Source organism: Pituophis catenifer, unplaced genomic scaffold (assembly GCF_029215685.1).
Source record: "Pituophis catenifer annectens isolate HBS135680 unplaced genomic scaffold, rPitCat1.0.hap2 SCAF_5, whole genome shotgun sequence".
Classification (NCBI taxonomy): Eukaryota; Metazoa; Chordata; class Lepidosauria; order Squamata; family Colubridae; genus Pituophis; species Pituophis catenifer.
This window is the reverse complement of record NW_027256885.1, coordinates 40,629,269-40,644,515: the sequence shown is the minus strand read 5'-3', so window position 1 is coordinate 40,644,515 and position 15,247 is coordinate 40,629,269. Positions and strand designations below refer to the sequence as shown.

Sequence of the window (15,247 nt, the reverse complement as noted above, 5' to 3'; positions counted from 1 at the left end):
TATTTATTTATTTATTTATTTATTGGTTCGATTTATATGCCACCCTTCTCCGGAGACTCAGGGCAGCTTACAATGCGTTAAGCAATAGCCTTCATACTTTCCTATATACCTGCTTAGTAGGGCTTTCGCCCCCCCCCAAGCGGTGTTCTTTTTATACAAAGTCAATTTATTGCCCCCACAATCCGGGTCCTCATTTTACCTACCTCGGAAGGATGGAAGGCTGAGTCAACCTTGAACCTGGTGAGATTTGAACTTGCAGTAATTGCAGGCAGCTGGCAGCTAAGTGCTACTTAACAGCACTTTAGTCCGCTGCACCACCAAGGCTTATTTGGTGCATATATTGCTGCTAAAAGTATCTGTTTATTATTCATTGTTCTCTCCACCATCAAAATCCTCCCTTCCTCATCTGTAAAAAATTGCTTAATGTTTATTGTCTCTTTTACATAAAGAGCTATTCCCCTCTTCTTTTGTTGTGGTAAAGAAGTATATATCTTCCCAGTTTTAGGATATTCCAATACTTTATTGTGTTGTTTTTTAATATGAACTTCTTGCAAGCAAATTATATCCAACTTTAATATTTCCAATTTACTAAATGTCCTTTTCCTTTTTATTGCCGAATTCAGTCCATTTATATTAATTGACATTAATTTTACATCATCTTCCATGATTTTACTTGTAGATGAGTTTTGTTATTCTAGTCGCTCTTGTCTCTCTCGGTTCTTTTGGCTTCGCTCCTTCTCTTTTTGCTATTTCCTCCCGATCTCTTTCATCTTCTCTTTGTTGTGTACTTCTCTCTCCTGTGGCTTCCTCTTGTCATCTATCTGTTGTGACCTAGGCTTACTGAGTCATTACAAGACACAATTAGTCCCAAATAAACCTATTTTATTGTAACAGCTGAGAATTACATTCATTCCCGGCTGAGTCCCAATTAGTTACAAAACAAGTCCTTCGGAAGAAGTCCTTCAGGATAATCACCACCTTTATCTTCTTTGACACCCTGCCAAAGGCCTTACTTGGCAAAGTCCCATGAAGTTCAGAAACAAACAAGAGATGCCGACTGGAAACAGAGTTAGCAACGTTGCTTTCCTGCAAAAAGGCCCAAGTGCCTTTGTTTCTCTTTTAAGCCTTATGGGAGGGGCCAATCATCTCCTGGCCTTACTCCCAAGTTGTCCCTTTTGCTTTAGCTGCTCTTGCCTTTTGGCAGCTCTGCGCATGCGTGCACTAGGAACAGGTTCCTCCTGTTCCTCTGCCTCTCTGCTGTCCAACTCTGGGGGTTCCGGAGTCCACGCATCACTCCCAGATGGCCCTGGCCCCATCTCTGCCTCCAACGCAGAACCCTCGTCCGGGCCTTCCCCAGACTGCAGGACTGGCCCATGTTCCTCCCTAGCGTCCTCACTGTCTGACTCCGCTGCCAGCTACGCAGGCTGCTGGCGGACCACAACTCTTTCCTCTCTTATTCTCATTTCCTCTTGTGGTCCAAAATAGTGTTCATAGAATTGTTCTGCTTTTTCTATGGAATCAAATCTATGTCTTTGCTCCATCCAGGTCACCAATATTCCCTCCAGTATCAGCCATTTGAAATTCACTCCATTTTTAATTAGTTGTTTTGTCAGAAATTGATATTCCTTCCTTACTTCTCTAACGCTTTTCAGAATCTGTTTTAGCACTACTATTTCTTTCCCTTTGTATTTTAAAGGATTATCTCTCATTCATTGTAAAATCTCTGCTTTCATTGCTTTTTTAGTGAATCTTACATGCACCTCTCTTGGAAGCCCCTTGTCGCATATCTAGTATAAATTCTAAACGTTTCATCAATTTCAGCAAGAACTCTTTCTTTGGTCACCTCTAGCGCCTCCGCCAACAGCTCTACTAGTATCTTCGATAAGTTTTCTCCCTTTTCTTCCTCCATATTCTGAAACCGCAAGTAATAATCAGCCCTGTCCATCTTGAGTGTTATTATTGTTCTTTATTTTCGTCTGCCAGTATAAGTCTGTTGTCAACTTCCTCCACTCTTTTTTCTGTTTGTTCAGCTTTCTCTTCTACTTTCTGCATATGTTGTTCACTATTCGCCATCATTTGTTGAAAGTTCTCTATTGTATCCTCTAATTTCCCCATTCTTTCCTTGAAGTCCTCATGCAGGGCTTGGATCATAACTTTCAATTCTGCCTGCATAGCATTCATTTTCTCTTGTTGTAACATAGCATCCAATGGCTTCTGACCTGATGGGCTAGATGTTGCTGATGATGATGCTGAGGATGGTGCAGATGGTGCTTTCCTCATTTTAAAGTATTTTGTTAATTATAATCCACAAAAAGTAAGGGATAGTGCTGTTAGTTGTAATCCAAAAATAAAGTAAAAATATAAATTGTAATCCAAAGGTTATCAATCTTTAAACCCTGTCAGTCTTGTTGCTGTTCTTCAGGTTCTTCAAACCCTAATCCTTTCTTATCAATAAAAAAATAGATAAATTGGTAATTTGTAATCCACATAGGCCCACCAAGCCCTAGAATTTAACCACCAATTATTTTATATCCACCAGTAGAGAGTTCACAGAGCAAAATTAATAGCAAGAGAAGTATTTTACTGTTCTCAGCTTCTGTTTTGTTATATCTGTTTCATTTCCATTTAAGTTCCAAGAGCTGCACTGTTTAAAAATAGAAAATCTCAGTGTTTTGCTCTCTATCTCAATTATTCAGTCTAAACAATTACAGTCCAAAGGTTGTTTATCCAAAAGTCAGTTGTTATCTTCAATTTTCCCAGCCACTCAAGGTTTTTTTTTGTTTTTGTTTTTTTTAAAAAAACAAGTTTTATTGGTCCCCCCCACATTCACCCACATCTTTTTTGAACAGAGTATTGGCCATATCTTATTTTATACAATTTATCAAATTCAAATATATTTTACTCAATTACAATTTTTGGCACAATTTTCTTTTTTCCCTTTTTTTAATCATATCTCAATATTTCTTTGCTTACTTATATAAACAACATCTTCATTCGCCCTCAAATTCTAATTTTCCTGCTTATTCATATTTATTCTCTTTTATTTTTTAACCATTCATTCTTTATCTTAGTATATTTATATATGTTCGGGGTTGCCTTTCTTCCATTTCATCTTTTTTGTTGTACAGCAATCTTTCTTCTCAATCCTGCCATCTCCCTCTCTTCTTTCCTTCTTACTTTCTTTTTCCCTCCTCTCCTGCTTCTCTCTACTTCCTCTTCCTTTCTCCTTCTCCTCCTTTCTTCCTCCCTGTCTAGCCCTCTCTCCTACTCTGATTTCCCCTCTCTTCCTTCCTCCCCTCTCTTCCATCCCTCTCTCTTCTTCCCTTCTCTTCCATCTCTCTACTCTCTACTCCTCTTTCATCTCTCTCTATTGCTGTATTTATTTTCAATTTAATATTTTCCACTATGGTGTCCAGGCAACCCTGATCTTTCTCATTTATTAAAAATATTACTCGAAATTCCCCTCCACTTTTTAATTATTAACAAATATTTCAACTTATTGCATTTTTTCCTTGAAACCTTTGTTAAAATAATCTTCCAACCCTTGCTTTTTTTCCTTTAACAATGTATTTCTTCCATTTTACTTCTTACAAGTCTGTCATTTACATCATTTACTAACATTTCATTTTCATTCAATTTTACATTTCAATTTAAATTCCCATCTTAATTTCAATTAATTCTTTTGTTGAGAGAGGGCGTGGCCGGCATTGGGCGATACGGTGTGGATTCTGGAGCTCCAGAAGAGCACCGATATCCCAGCCGATTTTGGGGATCCCTAGGGATCATAGCTGTCTTGTAGGGACAGTGAAGAAAGAAGACGCAGGCTGGCACAGATAGGGAAAGAGCAAGTTCCCTGAAGTGCCAGCATTAGTCTTCGACCCATTGGCGAAGGAAGGCAGCCATGGAGCTGTCAAAAGCCAGAGTGGCCACGATCAGAAAGAGGAAGTGCAGGAGTGGTGATTGAACAGAGTATTGTTACCAGATGAGTGATTGGCCAACTCACAGGTAAGAAGAAAAAACTTTTAAAAGCTTGAAAGAAGTCCCAATGAGCAATTAGCAGCTAATTTGCACTTGGGAATTTAAGTGGAGGGGGGGGGAAAGAGGAACTTTAAAGTTAAAACAAAAGCCCTAAAAGGAATCTTCCACCTGGATTTAAAATTGGATTTTGAAAGAAATAAAAACAAGACAAGGGAAAAGGAGACAGAGGAACGTTTTTAAACAATAAAAAGATTTAACTCAGAAGAGAGGAAACAGGCGTTATAAAATGGATACTTTGTTGCTGAAAGAGTTGTGAATTGAAGAGAGACATCTGCTGGAGGAGAGATCGTGGGAAAGAGCCGTAGGAGTATACAGCTGAAAAGATTAAGAGAAGCAGAGAGGGAGGATTGAGATTGTGATGGCTCAAGTGAACATTTGAACTGGACACTATCTGGAAAGAAAAAGGAGATATCGCATGGACTTTGAAATTAGAAGTATAAGTAAATGAAAATAATAAATTGGAAAATTCTAGCCTTCTAAAGTGATAATATGGAGAATTGGGAGGATGAATGTGAGATATTAAGGGAGATGTTTGAAAAAATAAGAAAAGCATTTAAGGGAAATAAGGAAGCAGAGGATTAGTTAGAATGCAAGAAAAAAGAAAGAGAAAAGATGAATGAGAAGTAAGAGAAACAAGGAGAAAATATTGAAAAGGAAATAAATGAAAATAAAGATAAAGATGATTACACTGGGATTAACAGTGATAGAATAAAAATGGATAAGAGAGAATACATCTCAAAACTGAAAAGAAGAGAAATAAATGGGGAAATATTGAGAGGGAAAATTAACAGAGTGAAAATTAAAGAAAAGAGGCAGAAAGGGAGATATAAGAAAAGGAAGAGGAAGAAGGTAAGGGAATGGGAGAAAGGGAGGAAAGCATCAAGAAATGGGATCGTGGAGAGTTTAAAAGAAAATGGTTAAGAGTCAGTGAAAATATTAATATGTTAATAAAGAGAAGGATGTTAGTTGTAGAAATTATATGTGAAAATACTGTTTAATGTAAAATAGATCAGTAAATGAAATGTGAAAAAAAAAATGAACTGTTTTTGATGTTGGAGGAAGCACTAAGTGGCGAGAAATAAAAGCAACAGCCACTCAAGGTTATGTACGTATATGTATATGTATATGTATATGTATATGTATATGTATATGTATATGTATATGTATATGTATATGTATATGTATATGTATATTCCCTTCATGGATTACTGCCTTGTCATGGCAAAGGGGCTCAATGAAGCTGTGAGCTATGCCGTGCAGGGACACCCAAGATGGACAGGTCATAGCAGAGAGCTCTGACAAAACGTGATCCACTGGAGAAGCTAGTGGAAGGTGACAGTATTCCAGTTGAGCTATTCAAAATATTAAAAGACTATGCAGTAAAAGTGCTACACTCAATTTGCCAGCAAATTTGGAAAACTCAACAGTGGCCACAGGATTGGAAAAGGTCAGTTTACATTCCAATTCCAAACAAAGACAATGCCAAAGAATGTTCAAACTATCGCATCATTGCACTCATTTCACATGCTAGTAAGGTTATGCTTAAAATCCTACAAGCTAGGCTCCAGCAGTATGTGACCTACAAGAAACTCGAAGTCCGAACAGCTACCATCTTATGTGACCTCACATTCCTACGCAACTGCCGAGACAAAAACGTGATCCCCACATGCTTCCAACTAAAATGCCATTCTAAAACCTCAGCCACCGAAAGGATCCTGAAAAGAACTGAATTAGCCCTAATCAGAAACGAACTCCACAAGAAAAGATTCCTACTAGACAAAACCAACAGGGACCTACTCACTCTTCACCTCAAACCACCGTGAGAGGGTGGCTCTGATGTCGGGGCCCCTGGGGGCTGAACTGGGATGATATCAAATCTTTTTGCATTTGCCAGCAGAGGGGACTTGACCATTGGACCAACCGCCGTGAGAGGGCGGTTTGGACCTGAGCCCCGGGTGCTGTGCTGTCTGCATTGGTTCATCGCTGCCATCTCACCACAAGAGGGGGTTGACTGGCTGACCGGACCACTGTGAGAGGGTGGTTGGATCTATCCCCCCCCCCCTTGGATTGTGGTCGACCTGGAACTTGACTTTGTCCTCTGTTGTGAGGGGACAGTGGACCTGGTCTTGTGAAAATGTTTTTGAGACTCCCATTCCATGTCTCTCCCCTGGACCTTTTTTATGGACCCCTATGGGATATGGTCGCTCCCATCTTCTGTGGTCAAGATGTATTCAGCAGCGGAGCTTCTTGGTCTGCAAGACTCCCCCCTCTCGCAGGCTTGGCCCTCCACTCTATCGAGGGCCTACCTCGATGACGGGTTTTGGAACCCCGAGAGGTGGCATGCCGCAAAGAGGGGGTTGCGGGGTTTTTTAAAATTGTCTTTTTGTAATCTTTTAAGGGGTTTAGGGCAGGGAGTGGGGAGGGAGGGGTATAGGTCAGGCTCAACACAGGGGCATGGAACGGAAGGCGGGGAGCGGGGTGTGGAGGAGCTCAGTGCTGATAGGGTGGAGGGTGATTCTATCAGGACCGTGGTTGGGAGGGGGAGATATGGCGGGAGTAGGGGGCCACATCAGGTGGTGGGGGCATGCACCCGCTACCTCCAAGCAGTGGCATGCCTCGGCCCCCATGACTCTTCTCGTTTTCCCGGCTGTCCAGAGTTTCAGAGCCCAGGCCTTAGACTGATGTTGTGCAACGCCAGGTCTGTGGTTAATAAGGCCCCCCTCATTTGTGAGCTAATACAGGAGCGGGGTGCGGACCTGGCAGGTATTACAGAGACCTGGTTGGGCCAAGGGGGGGGTCCCCCTCGTAGAGATGTGCCCACCAGGTTTCCGCACATTCCATCAGCCAAGGGCCCAGGGTAGGGGTGGGGGGGGTGGCGGTCGTTATAAAGGAAGGTCTTGATCCGAGGGAGGCCACTGTACCTCAGATAGCCGGATGTGAGTCTCTCCTGGTGAAGTGGGGCCATGGGATGCAGGTGGGCCTGCTGATTGCGTACCTGGCTCCCTGCCACGTGACAGTGGCCCTGCCCGAGCTTCTCAACGTTATTGCCGGGGGTGGCGGTTGATAACCCCAGACTTTTGATCACGGGGGATTTCAACCTGCCGTCTGCCAGTGAGGTGTCTGGGATGGCTCGGGAGTTTATGGCTTCCATGACAGCCATGGACCTGACACAACTAATTCTTGGCCCTACTCACGCGGGAGGACACACTCTGGACTTGGTTTTTATCTCTGGTCAGTGGCTGAGTGGTCTGGATATAGGGGATATAGTTATTGAACCCCTGTCATGGTTGGACCATTCTCTCCTGAGGCTGGACTCTTTGACCACTGCACCCCACTGCAGGGAGGCGGAACCGACCAGGTGGTTCCGCCCCAGGTGCCTGATGGATCCTGATAGGTTCCAGAGGGAGCTTGGGCCAGTTCCTGAAACTCTGGCTCACGACTCGGCTGAAGACCTGGTGGCTGCCTGGGATAGGACGGCCGCCGGTGCTCTGGACCGAGTCGTGCCTTTGTGGCCTCTGACCCGACGCCGAACCTGCCTGGCCCCTTGGTTCTCCGAGGAGCTGAGGGAGATGAAGCGCCGGAAAAGACGCCTAGAGAGTGGTTGGAGGGCTAGTCGCTCCGAATCCGACCGAACACTAGTTAGGTCTCATATTAAGACCTATCTAGTGGCGATAAAACCGGCAAAGTGTAATTACTTTTCCGCTCTTATTGCATCGGCAGATAACCGCCCAGCCGCCTTGTTTAGGGTGACTCGCTCCCTACTACATCAGGGAGCGCGGGAGGACCCCTTGCAAGGGCAGGCTGAGGATTTTGCACAGTATCTGCACGATAAAATCGCTCAGATTCGGGAAGGCTTGGACTCTGACTGGGTAGATCCCGGCGGGGTGACTGAGGCCGGTCTTGAGAATGTTATCTGGGATGAGTTCGACCCTGTGACTCCTGAGGACGTGGACAGGATCCTGGGGAGGTTAAACGCAACCACATGTTTATTGGACCCGTGCCCCTCCTGGCTGGTAGTGGCCACCCGGGAGGTAACACGAGGCTGGCTCCAGAGGATTATAAATGCTTCTTTGAGAGAGGGTTTCTTGCCTCCTGCCTTGAAAGAGGCGGTGGTGAGGCCCCTCCTCAAGAAGCCTTCTCTGGACCGGGCTGTTCTGGCAAACTACCGTCCGGTCTCCAACCTTCGCTTTGTTGCGAAGGTTGTGGAGAGTGTGGTTGTGCGACAGCTCCCACAGTACCTGGGTGAAACCGTCTATCTAGATCTGTGCCAGTCCGGCTTCAGGCCTGGGTACAGCACGGAGACGGCATTGGTCGCATTGGTGGATGATCTCTGGAGGGCTCGGGACAGGGGTTGTTCCTCTGTTCTGGTCCTGTTAGACCTCTCAGCGGCTTTTGATACCATCGACCATGGTATCATGCTGCTCCGGCTGGGGGGATTGGGGGTGGGAGGCACCGTGTTGCGGTGGTTCTCCTCCTATCTCTCTGACCGGTCGCAGTCCGTGTTGGCAGGGGGGCAGAGGTCGACCTCGAGGTGCGTTGCTTGCGGGGTGCCACAAGGGTCGGTCCTCTCGCCGCTCCTGTTCAACATTTATGTGAAGCCGCTGGGTGAGATCATCCGTGGTTTTGGGGTGCAATGCCATCTGTACGCTGATGACACTCAGCTGTACATCTCCACCCCAGACCACCCCAATGATGCCCTCGAAGTGATGTCCCAGTGTCTGGAGGCCGTGCGGGTCTGGATGGGGAGGAACAGGCTTCGACTCAACCCTTCCAAGACCAAGTGGCTGTGGATACCGGCGTCCCGATATAGCCAGCTGGTGCCATTGCTGACTATTGGGGGTGAGTCACTGAACCCCACAGAGGGGGCTCACAACTTGGGTGTCCTCCTGGACACACGGCTGTCTTTAGAAGAGCATATGACAGCCGTGGCCAGAGGGGCTTTTTATCGGGTCCACCTGATACGCCAGTTGCGCCCCTTTCTGGATTGGGACTCCTTGTGCACGGTCACTCATGCCCTCATCACATCACGCCTGGACTACTGCAACGCTCTCTACATGGGGCTCCCCTTGAGGAGCACCCGGAGGCTCCAGCTGGTGCAGAATGCGGCCGCGCGGGTGATTATGGGAGCGATGTGGCGCTCCCATGTAACACCTCTCCTGCGCGAGCTGCATTGGCTCCCGGTGGTCTTCCGGGTGCGCTTTAAGGTATTGGTTCTCATCTTTAAAGTGCTCCATGGCTTAGGGCCAGGATATTTGCGAGACCGCCTGCTGCTACCGATAACCTCCCACCGGCCAATACGCTCTCACAGAGAGGGCCTCCTCAGGGTGCCGTCAGTCAGGCAATGTCGGCTGGCGGCCCCCAGGGGGAGAGCCTTCTCTGTGGGGGCACCCGCCCTGTGGAACAAGCTGCCTCCTGAAATACGACTGATCCCGGACCTCCGGACCTTCCGTAAGGCCCTGAAGACTTATTTATTTCACCAAGCTGGCCTAGCCTAAATGGTTCTTAATTGGGATTTTAAAATTTTATAGACTTGGGGGTTTTAAATTGGGAAGCCAATAATTTAATTCTTTTTAATTATCTTAACTTTTGTATTGTATGTATTTTTAATTTTGGCTGTTCACCGCCCTGAGTCCCTTCTGGGAGAAGGGCGGTATACAAATTAAATAAATAAATAAATAAACACAGTAAGAAAATCCACCCAGCACTCTGGGACAAATCCAAACAACTAGCCCTCTCGGGAGCCGAAACAGAAACCTCCCACAAGACAGACACACACACCAACAAACTCCACAGACTAGAAAAATGCCAGAAGCCCAACCCCCCCCCCCACAGCAACTCATGAAACAAACAGTACATAACATATCAGACAGGACCCTTACCATAGCAGAAACCAATGTCCTTTCCAAAGGATTCAACTTTGCAGTCTAACCTAACCTAACCAAAATCAACCCAGATGAAGCCAATAAAATCAGACTTGAAGTCACCAACGTCCTCGGCTCCAGCAATCCACCCAGAAACAACTTACACCAAAAGGAACAAAAAACACTCACCAACTTGAGGAAACACAATAACATAATCATTCTCCCAGCAGGCAAAGGTAATGCCACAGTGGTGATGAACACATCTGACTACCAAGTCAAACTATCCAACCTACTCCAAGACCCCGCTTACAAACCTGTAAACACAGACCCCACCACCTACCTGGAAAAAACCACCAAATCCAAAATAAAAGCCTCTCCCATCAGCGAAGAGATCCAGCAAAGAATCATCCCCAGAGAGAATCATCCAGATGCCCCAAGCTCTATGGTCTCCCCAAGATACACAAAGAAGGAACACCACTCAGACCCATAGTCAGCTCCATAGGCTCACCTCTACAGAATCTTGCCAAATTTCTTGCCAAACAACTTCAGCCCTACACAGAATCAATCACCTCACACATACAAAACTCATTCCACTTCATAGAAACAATAAAGAAACAAAACCTACAAGCCAGTGACCTACTCGTGAGTTTCAATGTCATATCCCTCTTCACCCAAGTGCCTATTAAAGAAACCTTGACAGCTATCCAAAACAAATACAACCCCCCTAAGCACATCCTAGATCTGACCAACCTCTGCCTAACCAACACATACTTCATCCACAATGGACAAAGATATAAAGAGATAGAAGGAGCACCTATGGGATCACCCCTCTCACCCATCATCACAAACCTATACATGGAACACTTTGAAACCAATGCTTTAGATAAATCTGAACACAAACCCAAACTCTGGCTCAGATACGTAGATGACACTTTCATAATTTGGCCACACGGAAAGAAAAAACTGGACAACTTCCTCACACATCTCAACAACCTACACCCCAAAATACAATTTACTATGGAAATAGAAGCTAACAACCAATTTCCCTTTCTGGATGTCCTAGTCTACAGAAAACCTGACGGCCCCCTAGGACACACCATCTACCAGGAAAAAACACACACAAACCGCTACTTAAATGCTCAATCACACCACCACCCTGCACAGATCAACTCCGTAACCAAGACTCTCATCTCCAGAACCAAACGCCTAGCCGACAAAGACCACCTGAAAACTGAATTACACACTCTCACAAACATATTAATCTCCAACGGATTCCAAAGAAACACAATTACCAACCTAATCCTATGTAAAAACAACAGAAAAGATGGCCACCATGCTGGGGTGAGCTCCGTTTGGGGCTGTAGTGTCCTGCGAGGAATATGGGGGTTTTAGGGGTTTTAGAGGTTTTTTCTACCTTAACCCCGCCGGGACTGCTGTAGGAGGTACCAATGAGTCTAGGGGTGCTGGGTAGACCTCCGGAGGTTTGTGAGGGGTGAAGTTCAGCGCCATAGACCGGTGCCATAGACCAGCACATGAGGCAGTGCCCTTCGGTACGCTGAGTGTTTTTCGCCGCGGTTTCGGCCGCTGGGCTGCTGAACAAGCTGGCAGTGGGAGAAAGTATGTGCCAGCAAGGGTGGCGGCAAGGGCGGCGGTGGTGGCCAGGAAGAGAGCTGGAGGTGTGGTGGAGTGGACGTGGCAGTGGAAGACGACTCTGTGGCTGCAACAGCTGCAACGGCCAGGGGGCTGTGGACAGCGGTTCATCTGAATTATTGACGAGCGACTGTGGGTGGCATGGCGACCCAGGGTCCTCCCTTGTGGCAGCTTGGCTCGGTGGGAGAGATGCCAAGCCAGGAGGACCAGGGGGAGCTGCGTTTCTGCGTTTTTACAGTTGCTTCCCTTCCCCCTCTTGGACTATTGCCCCCCCCTCCGGCCTGCAGTGAACGTGGCTGCTGGACTGGCTGTGGGGGGGGAGGAAGCCTGGCGCTAGGCCTTGCGTTTTGGGCTCTTGCGGCTGGCTTTCCCCTGCCCCCCCCAATGCAATTAACTTCTGCTGGGATTCCGGAGACCCCTATTGACTGAGCCGATTGTGGCAGGCTGGAGGAGGACCTGGGCGATTCCAGGCCTAACCTGGCCCTGGATTTGGAGATCAATACCCATGTGTTCTGGGATTGCTTGCTACACCTGCACAGTCTGGATCTGTCATCTAATGCCTTGGATTCCTACTGGCAGTCCCGGATTGGTCGATCCTGAGGTTGATGCCCAGCGCTGTGAGAGGGCGGCTGTGGACCTTTTTTTTTCCCATCAGGACCGGGCCATGTGGCGGTGAGAGGGTCACATTGGCTGATGGTTCTACCTTGGGAGAGTGCCCTCTGGACTCAGGAACCTTGCCGCGGTGAGAGGGCGGCAAGGACCAGCACCTGCCTTCATTCCCTTCGTCGTGGGAGGACGCTTGGGCTTGGAGGCTCCTGTTCCAGGGGTGGACCATCCGTTTCCCCATTTACCTTTGGACGTACCCCTTCCATCTTTGAGGATGCTTATTACATACTCCAGCGCAGACTTAGTGGTTTGAGGAATGCCCCCCATTCCTGGGAGTGGCCTGTTGGCCTAGCAAAGGCCTACCTTAATGACGGGTCTTGGGACCCTGAGAGGTGGCATACAGGCTTTAAGGTTTTTTTTAAGGGGACACTGTATTGTTTTTTAACTAATTTTTTAAGGGGACTGGGGAGGGGGGAGGGATATTGCCGGCAGGTGACTGGGGGGGCTCCGTCAGACCAGCGGCAGTCCAGGCTTTGGGGGGAGAACGGTGGAGGGGTGGGTGGGATGGGGTGCCCTGGGTGCCCTAAGGGAAAGGGTGGGAGCTCATATTCTGGTTGTGATTGGGAATGGAGGCAGGTGGATGAACGGAGGGCCGTATCAAAACTCAGGAGCTCGCCCCCACTGTCTTCGAGCAGTGGTGTGCTCCGACCTGCCTGGTTCTATCTGACTTCCTGGGGGTTTGAGAGATGAATGAGCTCCCCTCATTCAGGATTTGATTGAGGAGGAAAACGCAGACCTGGCTTGCATTACGGAAACCTGGTTGGGCTCAGAGGGAGGTGTCCCTCTGACTGAACTTTGCCCACCAGGTTTCCAGGTGCTGCACCAACCGAGGGCCCAGGGAAGGGGAGGTGGGGTGGCGGTTGTTATCAGGAAAGCCCTTAGTCCGTGGGAGGTCACTGTTCCACAGATAGACAGATGTGAAACCCTCCTCATGAGATGGGGTCCACAGGGTCAGTTGGGCCTGCTGATCATGTACCTATCTCCCAGCTGCATGGCAGCGGCCCTGCCTGGCCTACTCAATGCCCTGTCGGGGTTGGTAGTGGAGCTCCCCAGACTTATGGTGCTGGGGGACTTCAACCTGCCTTCCCTGGGTGGGGGGGGGCGGGGGTGGCTCAGGAGTTCATGGCATCCATGGCGGCCATGGGCCTGACTCAGATTATTCAGGGACCGACTCATGAGGGAGGGCACACACCCGATCTTGTTTTCATCTCGGAGCAGTGGCGTGTTATGGTCGGTGGGGGGTATTTGTCGTTTCCCCCCTGTCATGGACCAACCATCATCTCCTCCGGTTGGACTTCCAGAATGCTGCCCCAGCTTGCTGGGATGTGGAACCAACCATCTGGTTCCGCCCCAGGCGCCTGATGGACCCGGAGAGGTTCCAGACGGAGCTTGGGATGATCCCTCTCTCTCTCTCCCACACCCCGGTTGAGACCCTGGTGGAGGCCTGGGATAGGGCGGCCGCTGGGGCTCTCGACCGTGTCATGCCTTTGAGACCTCTGACCCGGCGCAGACCCCGGCTTGCCCCTTGGTATACTGAGGAGCTCCAGGGGATGAAGCGCAGGAGGAGAGGCCTAGAGAGCTGTTGGAGGACTAGTCGTTCCAAATCTGACTGAGCCCAGCTAAGATCGTTCACACAGTCTTACCTGGAGGCGATGGCGGTGGCGAAGCATACTTACTTCTCTGCCCTCATCGCGTCCGCAGATAATCGCCCGGCTGCCCTGTTTAGGGTATCCCGCTCCCTCCTGTATCAGAGGGCGGGGGAGGACCCTTTGCTGGGGTGAGCCAAGGAGTTTAGCCAACATCTGCGGGACAAGATCGCTCAGATTCGGGACAGCTTGGACTCTGACTAGGCAGGGTCGGACAGTGGGGAAGTGGCAGGTCTTGTTGTCTGGGAAGAGTTCAATCCTGTTACCCCGGAGGAAGTGGACAGGATCATGAGGAAGCTGAGTGCGACCACTTGCATACTGGACCCGTGTCCCTCCTGGCTGGATTATGCAGCTCGGGAGGTGACACGCAGTTGGATCCAGGCAGTGATAACGGCATCCTTGGATGGAGGGAGTTTTCCTGCCGCCTTGAAGGAGGCGGTGGTTAGGCCCCTCCTCAAGAAACCTGCCTTGGATCCAACCATTTTGGGCAACTTTCTTCCGGTCTCCAACCTTCGCTTTTTGGCGAAGGTTGTTGAGAGCGTGGTGGCACATCAGTTTCCGGTGGCCCTGAATGAAGCAGATTACCTAGATCCATGCCAATCGGGTTACAGGCCTGGTTACAGCACGGAGATGGCATTGGTCACGCTGGTGGATGCTCTCTGGAGGGCTCGGGACAGGGGTCATTCCTCGGTCCTGGTCCTATTAGATCTCTTGGCGGCTTTTGATACCATCGGCCATGGTATCATGCTGCGACGCCTCGAGGGGTTGGGAGTGGGCGGCACCGTTTTACGTTGGTTTGCCTCCTACCTCTCGGGTTGTACGCAAGCGGTGTTGGCGGGGGGGCGGAGGTCAGCCATGAGGCCCCTCACTTGTGGGGTGCCCCAGGGGTCGGTCCTCTCACCCCTTCTGTTCAACATTTACATGAAGCTGCTGGGAGAGATCATCCGTGGTTTTGGGGTGGGGTATCATCAGTACGATGATGATACCCAGCTTTTTATATCCACCCTGAACCAGCCCAGTGATGCCCTCGACGTGATGTCCCGGTGCCTGGAAGCGGTACAGATCTGGATGGGGAGTAACAGGCTTCGACTCAACCCGGCCAAGACCGAGTGGCTGTGGATACCGGCATCTCGGGCCGAGCAAGAAGTTCCAATGCTGTCTATTGGGGGCAAGGTGTTGCCCCCCATAGACAGGGTGTGCAACTTGGGCATCCTCTTGGATTCACGGCTGAGTTTGGAGGGTTATATCACGGCCGTGACCAGGGGGGCATTTGCCCAGGTTCACCTGGTGCGCCAGTTGCACCCATACTTGGACCGAGATGCCCTACACACAGTCACTCATGCGCTAGTCACCTCCCAGATCAACTACTGCAATGCTCTCTACCTG

General features: G+C 48.6%; 1 protein-coding gene across 1 annotated transcript in view; it reads right to left on the bottom strand.

Moving 5' to 3' along the window:
* Nucleotides 1–15,247, bottom strand: part of LOC139317666 (histone deacetylase 5-like) — a 292,699-nt gene that overhangs the window by 234,723 nt on the left and 42,729 nt on the right. The window contains exon 5 of the mRNA XM_070944746.1: nucleotides 995–1,008. Within this exon, the coding sequence (XP_070800847.1) occupies nucleotides 995–1,008 (14 nt within the window). The remainder of the gene's footprint in view (nucleotides 1–994; nucleotides 1,009–15,247) is intronic.